The sequence below is a fragment of the Marmota marmota genome, unplaced genomic scaffold (genome assembly GCF_001458135.2).
Source record: "Marmota marmota marmota unplaced genomic scaffold, marMar, whole genome shotgun sequence".
Lineage (NCBI taxonomy): Eukaryota > Metazoa > Chordata > Mammalia > Rodentia > Sciuridae > Marmota > Marmota marmota.
Genome location: NW_025999949.1, coordinates 6639175 through 6660690, shown reverse-complemented (window position 1 = coordinate 6660690; position 21516 = coordinate 6639175). Strand labels below are relative to the sequence as shown.

At 33.5% G+C, this 21516-nt stretch overlaps 1 protein-coding gene across 2 annotated transcripts in view; it reads right to left on the bottom strand.

The window, feature by feature from the left end:
• The window catches only part of Zfpm2 (zinc finger protein, FOG family member 2), a 433039-nt gene that overhangs the window by 213994 nt on the left and 197529 nt on the right, over positions 1-21516 (bottom strand). For both annotated transcript variants that reach the window (XM_048802003.1, XM_048802004.1), the window contains one exon: positions 1083-1201. In XM_048802003.1, coding sequence (XP_048657960.1) covers positions 1083-1201 — 119 coding nt within the window. The remainder of the gene's footprint in view (positions 1-1082; positions 1202-21516) is intronic.

Genomic DNA, 21516 nt, shown 5'->3' with positions numbered 1-21516 from the left:
TATATATATATATATATATATTATTTTAAATCTTCTGTTATTTTATAGATAAGTACATGGATTTAGGAAATAAGAAATGTACCCTTAGACTCTCAAATATAAAACATTGGTGGTATGAATATTTCTTATTTGTTCCAATTATTACTTTTAGTTGGACTAATAACCTCTGTCCTATCCACATGGCACTGAATAAACAGAGATCTGTACCTATTAATTAATGTGGCAGAGGGAGGCAGAAGACTCAGGTTAGAAAGTGAATGTAAGGAAAACTCAGCTGGCCATTACTGGCTTTGAAAATGGAAGCAGGCCATGAGCACAGGCTCACAGACAGCCTTGAGAAGCTGGAAAAGGAAAGAGAACAGATTCTTCCCTAGAGCATCTGGAAGGGAACAAGGCCCTGCAGACACCTTGGTATTAGCCCAGTGAGACCAATTTTGGACTTCTGACCTCCAGAACTGCAAGATAATAAACTTGTGTTGTTTTAAGCCACAATGTTTATGGTGACTTCTTATAACGGCAATAGGAAGCATATATTGAATGAAAAATAAGGCTTAAGTGTGACCAAATAATCCACCTTTCCATTAACTTTTAAAGTACCTAATTAATCAATTATCATTCAGATCTCAGAACTTCTACAAGAGTTAACAAAAATTATAATGCTAATCACTCATCCTTGCTCTTAGAGATACAAACAGTATTACCAAGAAATGACAAAGTTGTTCATTTCTTATTCCTCATGTAAACCTATAATGTATGACAATTAATTTGTGTCATCTTAAAAATAAAAGCAATTGTACATATTATTAAATGTGAACAGTCTTAGTCTGGCTAAGTAGATAAAGCAATAAGCTTATAAATTACCTTACTAGCCAACCATTTAATATGAGTAACCTGTTTCCCTTCTAAATTCTGTCTATATTACTGTCAGAGACAAGCCACTTGGAAAATATCCAAGTTTTGTAGTGCATGAAAACAGCAAAAAACAAACTTATTTTTAGTGATTTCACTGGGAAGTAAGCTGAGATAATTTCTGAGCTATGACAAAATATTAAGAGTCAAGCATCTCAGGAACATTCACATACCAAAGAATTATTATTCAAGTCCATTTTCCCAGCAAACGGCCCCCAGGTTGTTCCCACAGGAAGTTGCTGCCGACTCTGTATTTTTCGTTCCCCATCTTTCTGAAACACCTCCAGCTCTCCTGCAACAAGGAAAACAGAAATGTTTAGAACACTTACACCACCTGTGTTTCAACAATAGCTACCTCTTTTTGTGTTTGCTTTATTGCATAATATTCTCAGGACTCATATAAACAGAATCAATCACACTTGTCTGAAAAAATAACTGACCTTATTAATCCTGAAAGAAAAATAACACTCCTTATAATTGTCCTTAAAATTATAATCAAATTTAGTGCAATTTCTTTTTTGCACATTTTCACATATTATTTACTTAAGTTGAGTCTTTAAGAACTTGTAATAATACTTCCTCAAAAAGCACTGGTCCAATGCCAAAACAGGGTTAAATTTCTTATATTTATTTCAGACTCTTGGAGAATAATATCGGGAGGTATTTGAAAGCACTTGATACTTTTTTTGAAATTAGTACTAGTTTCAGTGGATAAAATAGCTACATGCACAATAAGTAGCGACGCTTGTCTTCTCAAATAAAAATGTTTAGACAAAATTGTTACTTTTCTCTGTTTAATATTTTGAGTAGAATTTTATGTTAACAAAAGGATTTGGACAAAAACACTTAAGGAATTCTCAGTTTAGGATTGTTTTCTTCCTTTCATTTCCTCCAGAATAATATTTTGGAATAATTAAAGAGAAGCAAGAAATAAAGACAACATAAACAACTGAATAAAGAAAAAATTGATTAAATACTTGTTGCAGTAACATACAGGAAAAAAAAATTGAGGGCTCCAAAACTTCAAACAAGGCCCATCAGCCTAGACATGGTTTGAGACAAACAAACAAACAAAATCTCAATCAGGAATTAAAGATTCTCTCTAAATAATTAAGTTGATGATACTTATACCCTGACAGTATTGCTGTGTCATTTACCATATAAACAGTTTTATATTTAAAAATCATATCTTTGGAATGGAATAGAATGCATTAAATAACTGCATTATCTGAATGATATGTAAGTAAGGTGGGTACATATAATAAAATTGTTGCTTCTGACTTCTTCTCAAGCCAAGAGCTAACTTGTAACATGTAGATTCTGCCTCAATGCTTTTAAAAGCAACATCATCAACTTGAGTTCAAATACCTCCTCTTTATTTCTCTTTATTTGTTTTACTCTTTTAGTAATCAAAATACCAGACATAACTTTACATGTTTATATTATTGCTTATCCTGAAAGCCAAAATCAAAAGACATAAACTATAATCAGTTAATATATTGTACAATGGTTAAATTGTCTCCATTATGAAATATAAATTTTCTGACTAGACAATGAAAAAACAACGTTCAAAATAATTTCATGTTCACAGTCAAAAATTTACTTTTAAGAACTATACTCCATTCTTCTCATGATTCCTTCCTCTACCACTTGACAGCTGTACTGAAAATGAAAGAACTCATTAAGACAGATACACACTCCTCAATAGTTTTCATTCTGGTATCCATCTCAGTAGCTAAAAATGACCAGCAGTGCAAGCCTGACATGGTGGTGCACACCTAAAATCGCCAGTCACTCAGGAGACTGAGCCAGCAGAATTTCAAGTTCAAGGTTACTCTATGGAATTTAGCAAGACCCTGTAAATCATTCCTGGGTTCAATCTTCAGAAATTATTGAACCCATGGGGGGAAAAAAAGAAGAACAGCAGTGAGGAAGTTAAATCCTGAAAAAGTTAACAGGTCCAGACTTCTAAAAGTTAGTTTTATAAACTGAATACTTTAATGGTAAATGGTCTATTAATGCTCAAGTATCAAATATCAAAGCTTATTCAGAGTCCAGAGAATATGGGATTACAATAATTTACTTTTGCCGTGTGGTCTAACAAATCCCTTTCGGAGACTTTTCCTCTGAAAGTGTTTTTCATAATTGTACAATCTTTTTGATGAATAGATTGGAATCTGCAGCCTTGTATAGAAACTTCCTTAAAGACAGAATACAGTTAACAAGCTACTGTGTAAAAAAAAAAAAAAGTCTGTGGGAAGATGTTTCTAAACATATGCATGTTCATATGTGATAATGTCATTTAAACCTTTTACGATGAGTTTTCTAGTTTAAAAGAAACTGCCTAATTTCTATCAGATAGGAGTTCTAATTATTTTTTCAAGTATGTTTACATTTTGAACAATTTCTTTATGATTTACAAATTAAAAATGAAATATATTTCAATCCTTCAGTTAAATTCTACTTAAGAGTATTCTTCTGCATAAAGATAATGTCCAAATAATTTGCTTGTTTTTACACTTTAAAAAAGCCCCAGCCATGTCACATTTAAATGTTACCAGAGGAATTGTGAGAATATCTGAAAACCCTTTGAAAAAGTAACTCTTCCTTTCTGTCTTCTACTGCCATATATGATTTGTAAAGGGTTCAGACTCAATCAGTGACTGCTTATCTAGACCTGTGGATTTACAAGCAGGTCTGCCTTTTAATGGATTAAGAACTACAAACTTAGGGCAGATCATAAAGTGATACCCAAATAATTCCAAAGTTTTTGAGATGTCTCTAGCCATGTGTTAAAATTTTAAGGAGACCAAAAATACTTTTATGAGCTCTTAAAGATGACCCCAACACAAAGTCCAGTAATTGCCCAAGCCATCAGTTCATCTTCTCAACTTTATTAGACAACTAATTCTCCTTTCTTGCTTACCAAGAAGCTACACTTGAGGTTTGGGGAAATCTTTTCTATTGTAAAATAGTTTTTAAAAATTCATTTATTCACAACTTTAGAAAAACCAAAAGCGTAGTTCAAATAATTAACATGAATGGAGTGCCAAGGCTGAATAGGTTAATGACAGCAACAGAAGTAAGCTATTGTATAAAATGAAGTTATATCTAAATTACATGTTGCTTAAGAGTATGATATTTTAGATTTTTTCAAAGATTAATCAGTGTCATGAAATAGAGGAAATATCACTGCACTAAAAGTAAAAGGTGTTTAGTACTAACTCTACTAACCAGTTGAATGGGCTTAAATAAGTTTAACAAGTTACATCTGTTCTAAGTTTTGGTTAGCCAGCCATTGTTAGAAAAGGGGGTCTTCACTCACTTGCTTCTTAGTAAGGTATGTTCCAACTCGGACACTCCATGTTAACCTGGCTTTCTTTTCCAAGATGTGATATATTACAAGAGGCAGAAAGAGCACGGGACTAGTAAGTCCAAAGTCCTAGGATCAGCTTTTCATAAAATGTATTCTTGACTTGAAATGATCATGGAAAAGCTCCAATTCACACCTGATTTGTGTGCTCATTCCTTTTTGCCTCCTTTATCTCATTTATTCATTCTACAAATATGTATTTGGTATCTCCGAAGAACTAGACAGTGAGTTAGGCCCAGGCATAAAGCAACAAACAAAAAAAGCCTGGATCTAGAAAACAGTGCTAGAAAGGGAATTCATATGGCTTGTCGAGTTGAAGTTATAGAGCTTAGTAATGATTTGAATTTTAGGGGTTAGGCCAGTGCCCATGTACCCACTGAGCAGTCAAGGGACTGACTGACAGTGTGAAAGAAAAGGAATCACTCAAGGATTCTGAAAATTGATGAATGTAAGAAATGGACTAGAGATGAGATGGAGTTTGTAAACACCTGAAAAGAAAGGAATTTTCTAGAATGAGAGGCCAAAACCCAGCCTAGACTTGCTTCCAAATTGAACAGGAAAAAAAGTAGCTGCAATAGCCATGGATCCCAAGAAAGTTACTTCACTTCCTGTATACCGAATAGGAATTATGAAATCATTCTACAATGGTTACTGTGAAGATTAACTCAGATAACATATGCAAAGTACTTAATAAATATTTATTAATTCACCAAAAATAAATTGGAGCTAAGCAAACACACATATGCTTTCATCATCATATCCAACTGTTCACCATTGTCCGTGTTCACACTCCTTCCTTGTCACCTCTATCCAAATCACTCTCCATACCTTGACTTACCAGCATCTCCCAGCTTCAACCTTCTTATCAGCATTTCCCCCAGGTTTTTATCAACTCACACTTAAATGACCAACTAGTTTCAATTCACTCCAGCCCCAATTTAGATTCCAAATCCCCACCAGGATAAACTTATTAAAACTTCACTCTCAGCTTGTCACCCATTAGTACAAGTTCTTGCCCTAGCTCCCTTTGGACATTTCAACTTGAGCATCTGTCCTTAAATTTTTATCACCATGAGGTTGCTCCACAGTGTCTGTCTGCCTGACTTTTGGGTCCTACTCCTCTCAAGAATGGGTTCTTCCCCCATGCCTTTTTCCTTATCTCCAGCTCAGCTCCCACAATTTTCTGAGAATTGTTCTGCTACCCAGCAAACAGACCATCCTTTGGCCTGCCTTAAGAGACCCTATTAATGTTGGAAGATCAAGCCCAAAGCTGTTCTTTTTCACAAAGCAGCTGTGAACTCAAGAACACACTGAATTCTTCCCTCAGAGTCCCATTGCATTTATACCCAATACCAGACAGTTTCATATTTAGTTATGCCCTAGAGGTGCCCCTGGATAACTTATTCTATCTTGACAGGATTACAAATACCTTGATATATGGATATGTGTTTTACTTCTTTTTATCTGCTTAAGTAATATAGCTTGTGCTGAATGGTATTTGCAAAATACAAGTTGGTTATAATTAATTAGATGAAAAAAATTTGGTAATATCATGCACTTCAATTTTAACAGTTAAAGTTGATTTTAAAATCCAAAGAAAGTTGTCTTAATTTGTCTTCTCTTTGTATTACAGCAATCATGCATTTTATTTGCTCAGTCTTCTGCTGCACTTATATATATTAGGCCAAATTTGAAATAATGGAGCAAGAAGAAAAAGAAAAGCTGCTCTTCTCTGTCCAGTTCACAATTCTACTGTTATCCTTCAGAAAGAAGCCCTATTTTTTTTTTAATATACTGGGTAAGTTCACAGAAAATATTTGAGACACATAGGATGGACTAATCAATTTTGGTAAAAGATAATATTGTTAGTGCTGAGGGCTGCTTCCCTTATCTTCTTGATAATGCATACTTTTAAAAGTCTGTGATTACTCAAAGACTTATGATAGCTTCACTTAAAAAAAAAAAAAAAAACTGTCCTAAGTCAAATCACTACCAAACATCCGTCAGCTTTAAAAATATCAATCCAGTTTTGGCCTAAATAAAGAAATTCACTACTTAAAAAATATTTGAAGTCACTAGGGATGCCCTCAAATCTTTTTCGAAGAAAGAGCTATCAAGGCATTGTTTTGTCTCTTTTTAATAGAGCCTTTCGATGACTCTTTAGAAAGCAAAGGAGATGAAAAGAGTAGCACACCAAAGAGGAACAGCCAAGATGTGAGCCTTTTAAACAGAGTTATCAGCAATCATGCTTCAACTGAATTAGCATTAAGTTGAAGATATAAACATATATGGTATTTACAGAACATCTCTTCTTAACTCTAGGCACAGATTTCATAGAAGAACATGGTTTCAAGTAAATGAGATGACAGAAGATCATATTTCATTTGCTGAAAATAAATTCTGGATTGGTTTAAACTTGGTTTTAAATATATAACCAAATTTCAAAGCAGACCACATGAATTGGCTCATAATATTTATCAGGCCTTACTATAGCAGAAGGCTATAGCGTCAGAACCCATATTTATATTTTCTTCATGGTTGGAAAACATTATACATCATGGTATCAAACATGGACAGCCCTGAAGTCATGCTGAGTTCAAAAAGCGCTCAAAGATTCTAAAAGTCTCAAAACATTTTCAAAGTCAGCCAAGGTGGTGAAAGTATGGCAGAGCTCTTGCTATTTTATGGTTTAACCATTTGACAGCTGCCTGCCAGATACATGAGAGGGTTAGATCATTTCACTGTTGATTATCTGCACAGCCAAACTACAGTCTTGTCACTCTGAATTTCCTGAGGCATTACTAACAGCATGTTTCATCTGCATTTTAAGACAAATGGCACCATTTATTTTATGCTATATTGATCCATCTCTAAGTATGGTTTGGCTCAGTAAACGATAGTTCTTCATTGGTAGCTACAAATTGCCTTATAGGGATACCTTTTCTAATTTCCCTTCTCAGTTTTTGAGTCATACAGTCACAACACACACTAAACTAGTTTTGAACATAAACTTGAAATACGACATTCCCTATTCAAGTACTCCAGTCAAACCCTGATAAATCAGGCTGGCCAAGCAGTGATCTTATCCCTTCTGACTCTTTAATAAATCGAACCTTGTAAGTTCCTACTGTTGGAAGTTGTCACTAAATGAAATTGTGACCTTATCCGGCACATGAACTTATCCTGCTGACAACTACATTTATTGTGTGGATAAGAAAGGGGAAAAAAAAGAAAAAAAGAATAAAGAAAAAAATGAGATATTTGATAATTCTGATCTTAGCCATATGTAACTCTAACAGATGGGATCTTTTTGATGTTCCATTAATGATTTGCCAAAGATGACTCTCTACCTAGAGAAAAATGCTCACCCTAGGTAAGTGCTGGGGGCACTGCAGATGGTATTAAAAGAGCATGAAGAGGAACTGGGTGACAGCAGTGAATCAGAAGCTATTAGTCTAACACAAAGAGCCCTGAATTAGCTTGTAATTGCACTGGAAAAGATAACATAATGGTGGTGGCAAAATAGAAACATTCCCTTTTCACACAATGCATTCAATACCTAAAAACTCTACATGAAGACACTGGAATTATCTAAAACCTAGAGCAACCTAAATCAATGCATTTCTCAAGAATGTAAAATGCTCCCTTGGGCTCTAGTTTTTATGAAGTCATAGGAATCAATGTGTACAGCATTGTTTGGGAAGCATATTTACATGTGTATACAACCAAATATTGATAGTGTTTACAAACTTAGGAATATTTTATCTTATTATTCCAACTAGCCTTAAGGATCAATTCTGAGGCTAGATATTCTTTTTATCTATCATAAAGCACATCGAAATCTTCCAATTATCATCATAAAGATAGAAAAATGGTAGAGATGAAATGCATATGTAAGTAGCAATATTATTGGTAATGAAGTAGAAAATTCTGGGTACTTTTTCAAAACACTATGATCTGAAATAACTGGAAAAATCTCATCTGCATATTCACATACAAAATAAATTTTATTCTACGGAGACCATATTCAAGGTTGGGAAAAAGGAATTCCAATATTTTGCTCTTAGTTCTATGGTCTATGTAAATAAACAAAGAAGGAGGAAAAAAAGATATCACAGGTATCAGAAGATATTTAGCTGGAATGTAACTAGCTCTGACAAATGTTTGGAAAAGTCATTGGAAAGAGGAGCTGCAGCTATTGGAGACTTTTCAGCTGCTGAAGGAGAAGGGGGAGTCCATACTACTTGCTCAAAAACCTGGCACAGTGTGCTTCTCTGCTGCCAGAAACCCCCTCTGACCTTCCAGACAACACTCCTTGTCACAACAGGCTGACCTAATACCATTTCCTGATCCAAATCTTGAGAAACAGAGCGAGGTTATGTTTTGGGAGCTCTGTAGTGCGGGGTGAATCATCATGGAAGAAAGTGGGTTTGGCTGGTCGACAGAGGAAACAGCAGTGGGATAGCAATGGCCAGCAGTCAGTGTACCAGCAGGAGGGACACAGAGAGGTCAGGACATGCAGAGTGCTGGTCAGAGAGGGCCTGGTTTCCCTGGGAGGAGAAACTTCGAAGAAGAAATTTGGGATTAAAATCAACCATAGATCCTGTCTGGTAAATTAGGAAGGAATAATTTTTAAGGAACATTTGGGATAAGAACATCAATGAAAATCATGGTTGTTTATGGTTGTAAATTTTAGTTAATTTTTTTTAAATTTTAGTTAATTTTTGTTTCATACTTAGCAGACATGTACTCAATTGTGTGCTTTCTTCATGGGTTATAATGATTAAGAAAATAGTTCCTTTACAAAAGAACTTACCACAAGTAATGGCTGATTTTTAATGACCACACATATACTCTTCTGTAACTTAGTAGATACTGTCTTAGCTCTATGCCTATAATAAACTAAGATATAGTCATATTTTTCAACATGGTGAGAAGATTTAGATGGAGATGAAAGGACATGTACTGACAGGCTTGGACAGATAAACATTCTTAGGTATCTATTGCAATAGAATCAGTTTTGCCTAGAGGAAAGGTCTCTGTGTGAGGCTCCAGTTAGGAGTGGTGAATTGACTTTTTGGTACACAATATGAGAAAACCAAATGATGGCAGAATGATATAACAGATGAACAATTAACCTGGGAAAAAATAGGGCATAACTTTGAAAGCTCTTTATCTAATCCAAAGAATAATTCACTGTTAAAAACTCTCAGCCCATAATAGAAATGTGTAGACGACCCATCTAAAAGTAGTAATCCATTATAGATTTTTAAATTTTTATTTAGAGAGCAATACAAAAAGTACCACTTGATTATTTAAAAAAAAAAAAAGAGTTGAAAAATAAAGTGGAAATAGAGCCCTAAAGATCCTTGACATATTACTAATGAACATTAATCCTAGGACTCTATTATCTCTAACACTAGTGCCATTTCACCACATATAATATTGAAATGTTCCAAGAAATCCCTAAGTTTAAGACAATAAATCCTAAGCAGTACTAAAAACAAAAAAACAGTAACTATATCACTTTCATATTCTTTTACTGTGTGCCACTTTCCATGATAGAAATATATAATTATTTAGTTTGAAATCATCTTAGTTCCTAAAGGATCTAATTTCTAGACCATAATACTGACCCAAAGTTGCTTATTTCTCAAGTTTGAACTTTATATTGTTGAATATGTTTTTGGTTTCACAAAATACTTCTGAAAGTCAAATTTCTAAAGATCAAGCAAACCATTGTCATTTCCTCATAATTCAGGAGACATTTATTGATGCTTATATATTTCCAAAATTGTATATATTTTAAGTTACATATAAATGACAAAAAAAAAAAAAAAACCACTGAAAGCAGACTCCTCAACACTGCTTTTTAGGTGCAGCACATAATCAATCTTGTGTATTAAAGGAGTTGGCTGTATAATGTATTTCTCAAAATACTCATCCATGTTACATTTAAACCCAATCATCCTTAAAAGTTTCTCTGCCATCATCTGAGGAACACTTTCCTGATTGACACAGCTTCTGTGTCAGGAGTCCATAGTTGATATTTCCCTTTCAAGTCTCACAGAATGAGATTTTGTCTTAAGTCTCATATTTTTCTTCTGTTTCTTCCTTACAATACTATCTGCCTATATGCAACTTTCTAGGTACCTCCACAGTGCTTTGTATCTAATAGGGATGTACAAAGGATATACAGAAGGTATAATTTTACCATTGAATTTATTGGGATGGAGCTCAAAGCTAAAAGGACTTGAATTTACAAAATCGGTAGTGATATAAGATTCCAACCCTCATTTTCCGACCCTCTTATACTTTATCAGACTGTCTCTTCCAAAAAAAAAAAAATTAACAACTTAACTAGGTGGAAGTATTGACCTCAAGCCCCAGTATCATATCAGCAGCCATTAGAGTGGATTCATTTATAAGATTAGCTGCCAGTCAATTTGGAAAGCAGAATGTGCATGCCTGAAGGACAGGGCCACAGGGCAAGTTCTTAAGGAGGCAAGGTGGTTGGAAAGATTAAAAAACAAAACACTTGGGAAGCATTGCAGGAAGGAGGGTGGTAAACTTATTATGGGATTATCAGAGTTCAAACTAAACTTTTACATTTCTCTTCCAAAAGTTTCAGAAAGAAAAAATCTAAGATACATGTGCTTTAGACAATGGACTTTCCCCTCCCAACACTGACAATGATTGTTCAGAGAAAATATTCAGTTATTAAATAAGTGGGAACTTGTCTGATTAAATATACCACTCATTGCTAGCATAAAATATGATATGTTTTAAGTTTTCCTTTCCAAGAATACACAATATAAAACACACCCAAATGATTCCCCATTTGCATTGATACACTTTCTACAGAGATAATTCTAGGATGAGAGAATGTACAGTTATTGCAAATGAGCTAATGTGGTGCCCTCACTTTCTAGTGCTGAACACACCCACTGAGTTAAGTGTGACTGTTTCAAATATATATATATATATATATATATATATATATATATATATATATATATTCTTCTTCTCTTCTCCTCTCTCTGTTTTCTTTGGCTTTTCCCTTCCCAAAATGAAAATGAAATAGGAATATGTCAGAATTGAAGGAAGGAAGGAAGGAATAAACTTAGGAAGAAAGGGCAGACACCTAGCTGATAATATAACTCATGAGTATACTTTTGATAAATTCAGCATTTTCTGCTCAGATCTAAGATTTCATCCTTTCCTCCACATAGAAGGGGTTGCATCTGAAACCATCATTTCTGAGAAGTGGTCCCAGACAGCGAACCTGGACATATACTCCTTCAAGACATGGACCAGTACCCCAACAGGAATTAAATTTCTGCACACAGAATTATTTCCAGAATTATTTTAGACACAAAAACACATTCAACTGAACTTCATCTAAATACACATTTGCTCATTTAAAAGGATTTGTTAAGTACTTATAATGCTGAGTGCAATGTGGGATCCTAGAGATACAAACAAGAATCTAAAGCACATTTTATGTGACGTTTTCTAATGATGGTGAGATAATTATGACACAATATAAGACCATAGCATAGCTTTTGGGAAGGAGTATAAAATAAAATTTGACCATCAAGAGAAAAGTTCTTCTGGGGGAAACAAGGATGGCACCTCAGAGGGAAGGCTGTCAAAGAACTAAAGCGATATAGACTCCTCTTTGAACAAATCAGTAAAAATCATTAAAAAATGAACACAATACAATGTTAACATGAGTATTTAAACAGGTTTATTATGTCACAAATAAAACTGTTTGTAAGACAAGGTTCATGAATGAGAACACATTGCCTTGAGATGAAATGTCTGCCAAGTCAGAGGGCACAAATGGCTGGCATTTGTTGTGAGAAGCAGTTCTAAGACCATAGAAGTTATAACTAATGGTAAGAGTTTCTATTTTTCAATTGCTGTAGCTGGGTATGTCTTAGTTAAAATGATATTTCTAAAAATTTTTACAAAACATAAGATGGCTTTAACTTAAATAATATGACCCTTTTATTATATGATATTCTTATTATATTAAAAAAACTTACTTTGCTATTTTTTGATGGTTTCATATGATGTTGAGATAATGATCCTGGAAGCTATCACCTCATAGCAAGCACTAATGATCAGAGATATGAGCTCATCTGTAAGTGTATCTACTGTGTCCTCTCAGTTTACAAAGCTTAGAGATAGAAAATCCCTTTTCATCTTTTTTTCCTATGACTGACTAAGTGAAGTTCTGGTGAGCTGATGCAGGACTAATGGCATGATGCTTGGCATCCAAATCAAGCACCCAGGAGTGGGCGCAAATTATCTAAACTATTCATATGATGAGAGAAGTCAACTTCTTTGGTTTAAAACAAAAACCTATGTATTTAAGATCATGATTATTGTTTGATGACTATATCAGAATACTCAAATAGTTTAAAGGTATTAGATTTAAAAGACATTTGTAAAGCTCTACTATGATAGATGTTGCCTGCTAATATCAAGAGATTCCATAAGTATCTGAAGCCAGAAAATATGTTTGGAATAATGTATACCTGCTAAATATGAACATGTTTTTATTTTAAAAAGAAAGATGGGTATAAATGCAAAAAAAAAAAAAACTTACTATAAGCTGCCAAATAAATCAGTGGTGTCTGATATTCTCTGTAGATTCACTGACTTAATTACACCCCAAAACAGTAGATAGCATTTTGTAAATCCACTATGGTTTCTTTATACTGTTCATCTTAAATATCAGTTATCCAGAATAAAGTATAATAGGTGCAGCAATATGGAAATCATTATGCAAAATTCTTAGCTTGAGTCAAAATGATGATTTGCATTACAAAGGGCACAGGCACAAGCATTTTACTTTCAATTTGTAGTGAGAATTTATAATATTTTCTCCTTATGAGCAGCCCTCAATTTTTATTTCCTAGTATAAGGAAGCTATGATACTTTTAAGAGCTTCCTAGGAAATAATGGCAAATATAGACAATCAGATGACAAATGAGACATCATTAAGAATGATTTGACCAATTCTTACATAGATTCTGTAAATCATAAAAATCATAAATCATATGTGTAGTGCTCACTTTTTATGATTTACAGAAGATATATAGAGAGTGCCCATATATATAGCCCATACATATATATGGGTACTGTATATTTCATATATATAATCTATATGGACAATATATTTATGGAATATATAGTTACCCATTATATACATACATATATATGGAATATATATTGAAATATATATGTGTGTGTATATATATGTACACACACACACACATACACACACACACACACACACTACTGTGTTGCAATACCATATAAGAAAAATCTTCGTTGACCATTCTGAGCAATAGCTTGTATTGTCTGTATCCAGTGACTTCTTGTTACTTAACTTGGGCATCAATTTAATTTCCTAATTTTTCCTCATAATTTGTAAACAGGAGACCATATAGGTTAAGAACTCAGTATAATGCTGGGAATTGAGTAAGTTCTCAATATATATTATACATTTTCTCTTAGCATTTTATAATTGAGAATAATAGAAAAAGACAATGAATGCAGGTACTGTGACACATGCCTGTAATCCCAGCAACTTGGAACACTAAGGCAGGAGGATCACAAGTTAAGGCCAGTCTAAGCAACTCAGAGAGACGCTGTCTCAAAATTAAAAAAAAAAAAAAGGACTGGAGTGGTCAAAAAATTAAAAGGACTGGAGCTCAGTGGTAAAGGATCCCTAGTTTAAATCATCAGTACAACAGCAACATCAAAAAAGAGAAGAAAAAAAAGAAAATGAAGCGAATGGATAAAACTACTTGCATTCAATATACAGAGTCGCTTGATAATTGCAATTGGTCAAACTAGTACTAGAACAACATTCACTCCAGATGAAGAAAAACAAAGAGGTGTAGAGATTCTACCGGAACCAACAGGTGACATGAACAGCTCGCAGAATGGATTCTAGCCACATAGGTAATGGACAGATTCAGCCAAAGTAACCCCGTGCTGGTATTTCTTTCTTGCTTCATAGCTAAGCCAGGCAAAGGTATGTAGCTGTGAAGGTCAACATCAAAGTGGGTCACCCATTCCATTTCCAGGTAACCAGGATTAACTGCTCCACTGACATTATCCTGACATTACAGAGTCCCAGAGAGAAGAAAATGAGGAATATGTTTGTACATTAGTGAAAAGATCCTCACACAATCACATTTAAAATATAAGAAATGTTTATTCTACCTCACTGACCATCCTTAGATGTCTTCATATTCTTCTTCAAGTGTCCTCAACTATAAAATAGTGAAGATTAAAATGTGTAACAGTTAGTACTTATAATATGTCTGACATTGTATTGAGTTTTATCTGTGGTCTTACTTTCACAATAGACTTTGGGGGAACCAACTGGCAAATAAACTAATGTCCATGGTAAACCACATAAAAGAAAGCAATAGTATCTTTATTAATTACCACCATCTTTTTGTTTTGAAGCATATTGGTCCTTAGGTTTTCAAAGTTATTTAGTATAGACATACATATTACCTCTTATTCCTTTCAACTCAATAGAACACTTTCACTCAAATTAATGCAATTAAATATGACAATGTGAGAGAGAAGAGTTAATCAAGATTAAAGTGTAGCAACAATCACCCACTTACTTGAGAGATGGCTACTAGGAAGTAGCATAATTTCCAAACAAGCGCTGATATACTGAATAATAATCACTCAATATATAAAGTACAATCACATTATAAAGCCAGAGACAATCCTAACTTCTTGGTAGGAAAATTGGAAATATTTCAAGTACAGACAGGCATTCTCTCCACAATCTTCAAAAATATTAATCACTATAGTCATACTTACAAATATCTTCTTTTTTGCATGCAATTTTCATTTAATTTTTAACAAAATTTTACCTTTTTTAATTTTAACATATTAATTTACTTTTAATCATTTTCCTTTTATCTATTTACTTAATCTTGATTCAAATTTTTAGTTATTTTAATTAGTTATATATGACTGCAATATGCATTTTGATTCATTGTACACAATTGCAGCACAACTTTTCATTTCTCTGGCTGTACATGATATAGCATCACACCCTATGTGCAGTCTTACAAGTATCTAGGGTTATGATGTTCATCTCATTCCACCATCTTTCCTGCCCCCACAAATATCTCTTTATAAAATTAAAGGTTATTCCTTAGAATCCTATAAAATGCAGATATATTATTATTATCATTACATCATTAATTTTGGTCATTTTAATAAGTTAAGCTTCAAAATCAAGAATGCTAAATCCAAGCAAAGCACAGTTTGAAGGAAAAAATGGTATTTTTCAGGTATATTATAATTCACCCTTTTGAATTCATAAAGCCAACAAATTACGAACAGATCAAGGCTACAACACAAAGATTATATTTACTATGACTTGTTACTAGCTCATGATAGGTTAGAAAAGATTGTGGATGCATGAGCAAACATGGCTTTTAGTTCTGATCAATCCAATTATTGAATTATTTGCAGAAATAACAAGCAATGAATGTTGCCTTTGTATCTGAGCCTGCAACCATCTTGCATTTAGAGATCACTTTCCTGAAGTAATCTGCTCAACTGAAGATCATTAAGTCAATACTTCAAATCCATGGTGCATCTACAAAGAAGCAACACCCCCACCTTAATATGAAATTATAAGCACATGAGAACACAGAATCTGAGTAAAACCTTTTCAGTTTCAACTCTGTTATGTGGACTTATAATAAAGCTAGCAAAACCAGAGCTCAAGTTGGAGACAGGAGCTAGAAGCAAAAGAATAATATAAACAAAATTTGAAATGAGATTACTTACTAGAAAAGATTCCAAAGCACTTAAGTGAAATTAATTCCCACATACACAATACAATTAGGAGAGAAGAAGAGGCCAGTATCATTAGGAAGATTCCAATTCCAAATCATGGCACTCTCTACTTGACCTCTCTTAGAATACTATTAGTCTTTTTTTTTTTTTTAAGAGCGAGAGAGAGAGAGAGAGAGAGAGAGAGAGAATTTTTTTTAATATTTATTTTTCAGTTTTCGGTGGACACAACATCTTTATTTTATTTTTATGTGGTGCTGAGGATCGAACCCAGCGCCCTGTGCATGCCAGGCGAGCGTGTTACCCTTGAGTCATATCCCCAGCCCCAAAATACTATTAGTCTTAAATGTATTCTACTATTTCAAATTAAATGTCAAATCTTCATTTCTTTTATAAATAGTCTAGCATCTATACTATGACCATCCCTTAAATTGTTTACTCTATGAAGTTTTCCTGATCCTATTATTAAGAAATTTATTTTGAAACATGATATTTTGTCTTAGCATTCTGTTACTGAAGAAAACTATAGAATCCAGGTTGTATAACTTCATATAGTGTATATAATACAAGAAAAATGGACATTAGAAGGCAATCTTCCAAAATGCTTTTCAATAACCCATCAACCCTGACTTAGGATAGTCCACATCCCCAAGTGCTGTTTCACCAACATCCACCAGAGCATCCACACTATAGCATGTATGTGCACAGAAGTATATATATGATTGAGAGCTGTCAATGTTAAAGTCTGGCTGACTATTCCCAGCTTAATATGCTTGGTGAAGGAAGTCCTCACGCCCAATCACCATTGTTCATTAGGTCTAGCACTATGTTAAGACAAAAGTAAAGGTTTAAAAGTGTTATTTGAATATGTAGAGGAAGATAGGAAGGAAGCAGGGGAAAGGAAAGAGAGAAGAGAAAGGGAAGGGAAGATAATATTTGTAAAAGTATACAAAGTGACAAATTATATAGAACAATGTGAACGTAAAGTGATAAATGAAAGAAAGCCTACAACACTTAAAAATCAGAAAACTAAAGATTCTTTTTTAATACTCTTAAAAGTTTTAATTTCTTCCAAATCCGTTCGTAAGGAAAAGAAAAAGAGAAATACTGATGAGCTTTTATGAACTGAGTTGAATCAGGGAGTCATAGAGTAATGTTCCCCATTGGCTGTGGAATTCTGTTTCCACTCTCCCTAACAATATACTGTTTCAATCCATGGTAAAGGAGTAAGGGGGATCCTATTTTCCTCTCTCTAAAGGAAAAGAAGTTGAGTTCTTCAGAGAGTTTTACTTCAGGATATTCTTATTTAACTTCCAATTGAGGAAATGCACCTCAAACTAAACAGTCTACTAATATCACTAAGGTATTTTATTGCCTTTAATTTTATGCATTTCAATAGATCCCCAGGAAGTACACATCTTTTTGGATCCTAAAAGAAACCTAACAAATCACCTGACTTCCTGTGTATACTTCTAGTCTTAAAAATAGTATACACTCAACACATGCACATGTTTAAGTGAAACAGAAGATATCAGAATAAGGTAAATGAGGTATTTCAATGTCAATATTCTAATTGTGATACTAAAACACAGTTTTGCAAATTGGTACCATTGGGAGGAACTGGGCCAATTGCACGAGGGACCTCTCTGGATTATTTCTTACAATGTGTAAATCTATAATTATCTCAGTAAAATTTTCAATTAACATGTGAGTTTACAACCTTGAGTGGTCATAAACTATTAGTTTATTGTTATCAAACAAAGCCAAGCAACTGGATTTCACTATATCCCACTGGAGAAAATATAATCAGCAAGTGAAAAAAATATGAGCCATATATCCTCAGGTTTTTGTACAACTAAAAGGAGAAAAATGATCTTGAATAGCCAAATATCCAAACCACAAATTAAGCAAATGGAAATGAACACGTCTTTTTTCAACTTTTTTTTGTCTATAGAATTTCAATTATAATACCTTCACTTACTCTCAATAGATAAAAATTAATAAAATAACTAAAAAAATAATTATTTTCACATAGAATTATTTATTGTTTAAATAAAAAGTATTCCTTCTTTTGCTGGTTTTATTCTAGCTGAGTCTGAGGAAATATTATTTATGACAACTTCTTTTGTTTTACTAATTTTCCCATATATAAAAACACTAATCAATTAACTCTCATTATTATTAGTCTTCATATATTGCTCTGTTTTCAGAAAAATATTCTTCATTTTAAAAATAGACAGCAATTGCTTCAAAAGGACAGTGATTTAAGTGGTATTTGGAGTATGTTTTCTCATCTGTTCTTTTTTGTGAGATTCAGATGCTACACAGCAGCAGATAAAGTCATTACAATACTGAAATAAAATAGTGAAATATGAGTAATACAGTTCTGAAATGGATTTAATCTGCTACACTGTTTTAAATGGAAATATACTGTAAGATTATACATTTTGTAAAATGGCAACACAGATATTACTGCTCCCTGGTGAAAGATACTAAAAATCTCCATTTATTTGGCTGGTGTAGGTATGGCCTTAGGTGTACACCTACAAGTGAATTAAATTTAATTGCTTATTTTCAGTTTCCTCAGAAAGTACTGCCTTTAAGCAAGATGTAAATGCATTTAAATGGGTATGTTCATCTGAAACTCTGTTCAATAAGTCAAGTGTTTCTTCCAATATAGAAATTCCTCTTTGATCCAGGATATTCATGATATTTCACTTAAAAGGACAGGCACAGCATGGTGGAATTGAAAGAGAATATGTTTTGAAGTCAGATGGACATGGGTTTGAATTCCAGCTTTGCTATTTAATGACTGTGATAGCTGGACAGTTACTTAAACTGAAACTTGGGGTCCTCATTTATAAAAATGGGAGAAATAATACTTATCACAGAGAACACTTGAAGTAATTAAATTGTATAAGATGTCTGGCATGACCTAACTTTAAACATGCACTTAATAAGAATGAATATTAAAATTTGCATAGGTTCTGTAGGGCAAAAAACAGGTGAGATGTCCCTCCTTTCCCCCCTTAATTTACAAATAGCACCAGATGTCTCATTTTAAGACATTGATCATAATTTCAACTGTGAAGAAAGAAAATGAATCTTACAGGTCAGTTTGTAATAATAACACTACCCAAACTGCGAGTTACATAAAACTTTCAAAGGCATGCAAACATTGAGCTGAAAACGTTGCATAACATTAAAAAAATTATAATCATAAGAGCTCTTGAAGTTAAATAATTTCATGAAATGGAAGCAAAGTAAAAATTTACTTCTAGTTGAAATGTTTTGAACATGGGACCCTGTTGATCATTTCTTACTTTTAGTTCTTATTTGACCTTTGTGATATTATGACGTTTAAAATAAAAGATGCATAAAAGGGATAAGAATATTGTGCAAATAATACTTTGACATGTAGTAACTGTTTTTAAAAGTTAAATATTAAGAGTATGTTACATAGTTTCTTTTACACATGGAACAAGTACATTTTAAAAGGGTTTCCACACTAACTCTTAAGATTAAGTCTATCAAATTTATGTTTATTTAAAGTATGCTTCATTTAAATAGTTTTTAGTAATCTTAATGTATCATTCATTGGTTACAGAATAAATGTTATTATTATTCAATTTACAGTATAACTAACACTTTGCCATAACCACTATGTACCATGTATTATTTCATTTAACTGGTATAAAAACCATGTGAAGTTTTACTTACTAATTTACAAAACCCTTCTCAAATAGCAGAACTCACATTGAGACCCCTATAAATGTGATGTCCACATGCATGCCATCCTAAAAAATAAAGAAACAAAATAGAGCACCTCTGAATGAATTTTGGTCCCTTCTGTAATCTCTAGTTAAAATTTATCACTGAACTGTTTTATATAAAAACATTGTACCAAGTAAAAGTAGTCTTTCACCTTGGAATAAAATAAGGGGTCATGAGGACACAAAGAGACGAGAGAGAGAGAGAGAGAGAGAGAGAGAGAGAGAGACTAAAAATCCAAAGAAAATTGAAAAGAAAAATACTGAAGAAAATTCAATCTAATAAATAATACTTCTGACACTACTATAGTAATAAGCACTTATAGATATTTTGCTTTTTCAAGTTGTATAGAAGCCAAATTGTTTGGGCAGGTATACAGTAAATACAAATGAAAAATTTTAAAAAAATTAGATAACCAAGACATGCCAAAGATGTAACTTTTCTTCTAGGTACACTTAAGGGATTCAGCATTTGTAAAACGATACAACTATTCCAGGTTCTAACTGCACTGATACTGAGCAACTTTCTGTTTGAGGCACTGTGACTATCTCCTACACCAATATAATTATAACTTTGCAATAAAAAAGAAGCATATAATAAATCCAAGGCTCTTTCCTCCAGCCTCACAAAGGTGCATGTAAATTGTGGGAGGTCAGTTTTATGGGTTCCTTTACTATCTATCATAGTCATGGATACACATAAAAATTGTCCTGTAGACAATAAATACATCTCCAGCAGAGCCTTACTCTTTCCCATGATGTGTACTTACTGCAATGGAAGTATGGCTGCAAATGTGCAGTGTATAAAAAATGCCTATAGTAGAACATATGTAAGAAGATATTTCTTTGACGTTCACTCTAAACAAATTTCTATATGTAGGTGGTCTTGATGGTTCCTTGGAAGACTGGGAATCTCTGAAATTGATAATTCTATGTATCTATACTCAGAAATTTCATGATTCAGTATCCCTTTCAGGATCACATTAAGGCCCTTCATAAAATCAACTAAAGTACATAAACCATAATGCATTATCAAGATGCATTCTTATAGAGAAAGAAAGTTTATAGAGCTCCATTTTGGAAGTTGATAATCCAAACAACATCATGCCAGCTTGAGTGTAGCCAGTTTCTGCTGTCTCATCATAGCAGATGCCATCAGGGTAGTTGAATGTATAAGAGTGAGAGGTCACATAGTGGGGCAGGAAGCTCAAGCCAGACCCCAGACTGGGATCTCACATGAATAATGTTATTTTCTTCTTAGGGTATGCTTCCAAAGACCTAAATACTTCTTTCTAGGCCTAGCATCTCTATTTTTTTCCCCTCAGTGCTGGGGATTGAACTCATGACCTTGCACATATTAAACAAGTGCTCTACTGCTCAGCTACCTCCCCAGCCTTTCCTGCTACCTCTTGACATTGTCATGTTGAGGATCAAACTCTCAAAATGAATCTTTGGGAGACACGCAATCTGTATCCAGACCATACCAGTTAGGAAGGAAACCTTTCCTAAAAAGTTTTTTTGAAACAAAAAGTACAAGAAGCAGAAGAAAAAAAACCATGAACCACCTCATTGTTTTAATTCAAAATCAAACTATATATTTTTTTAAAT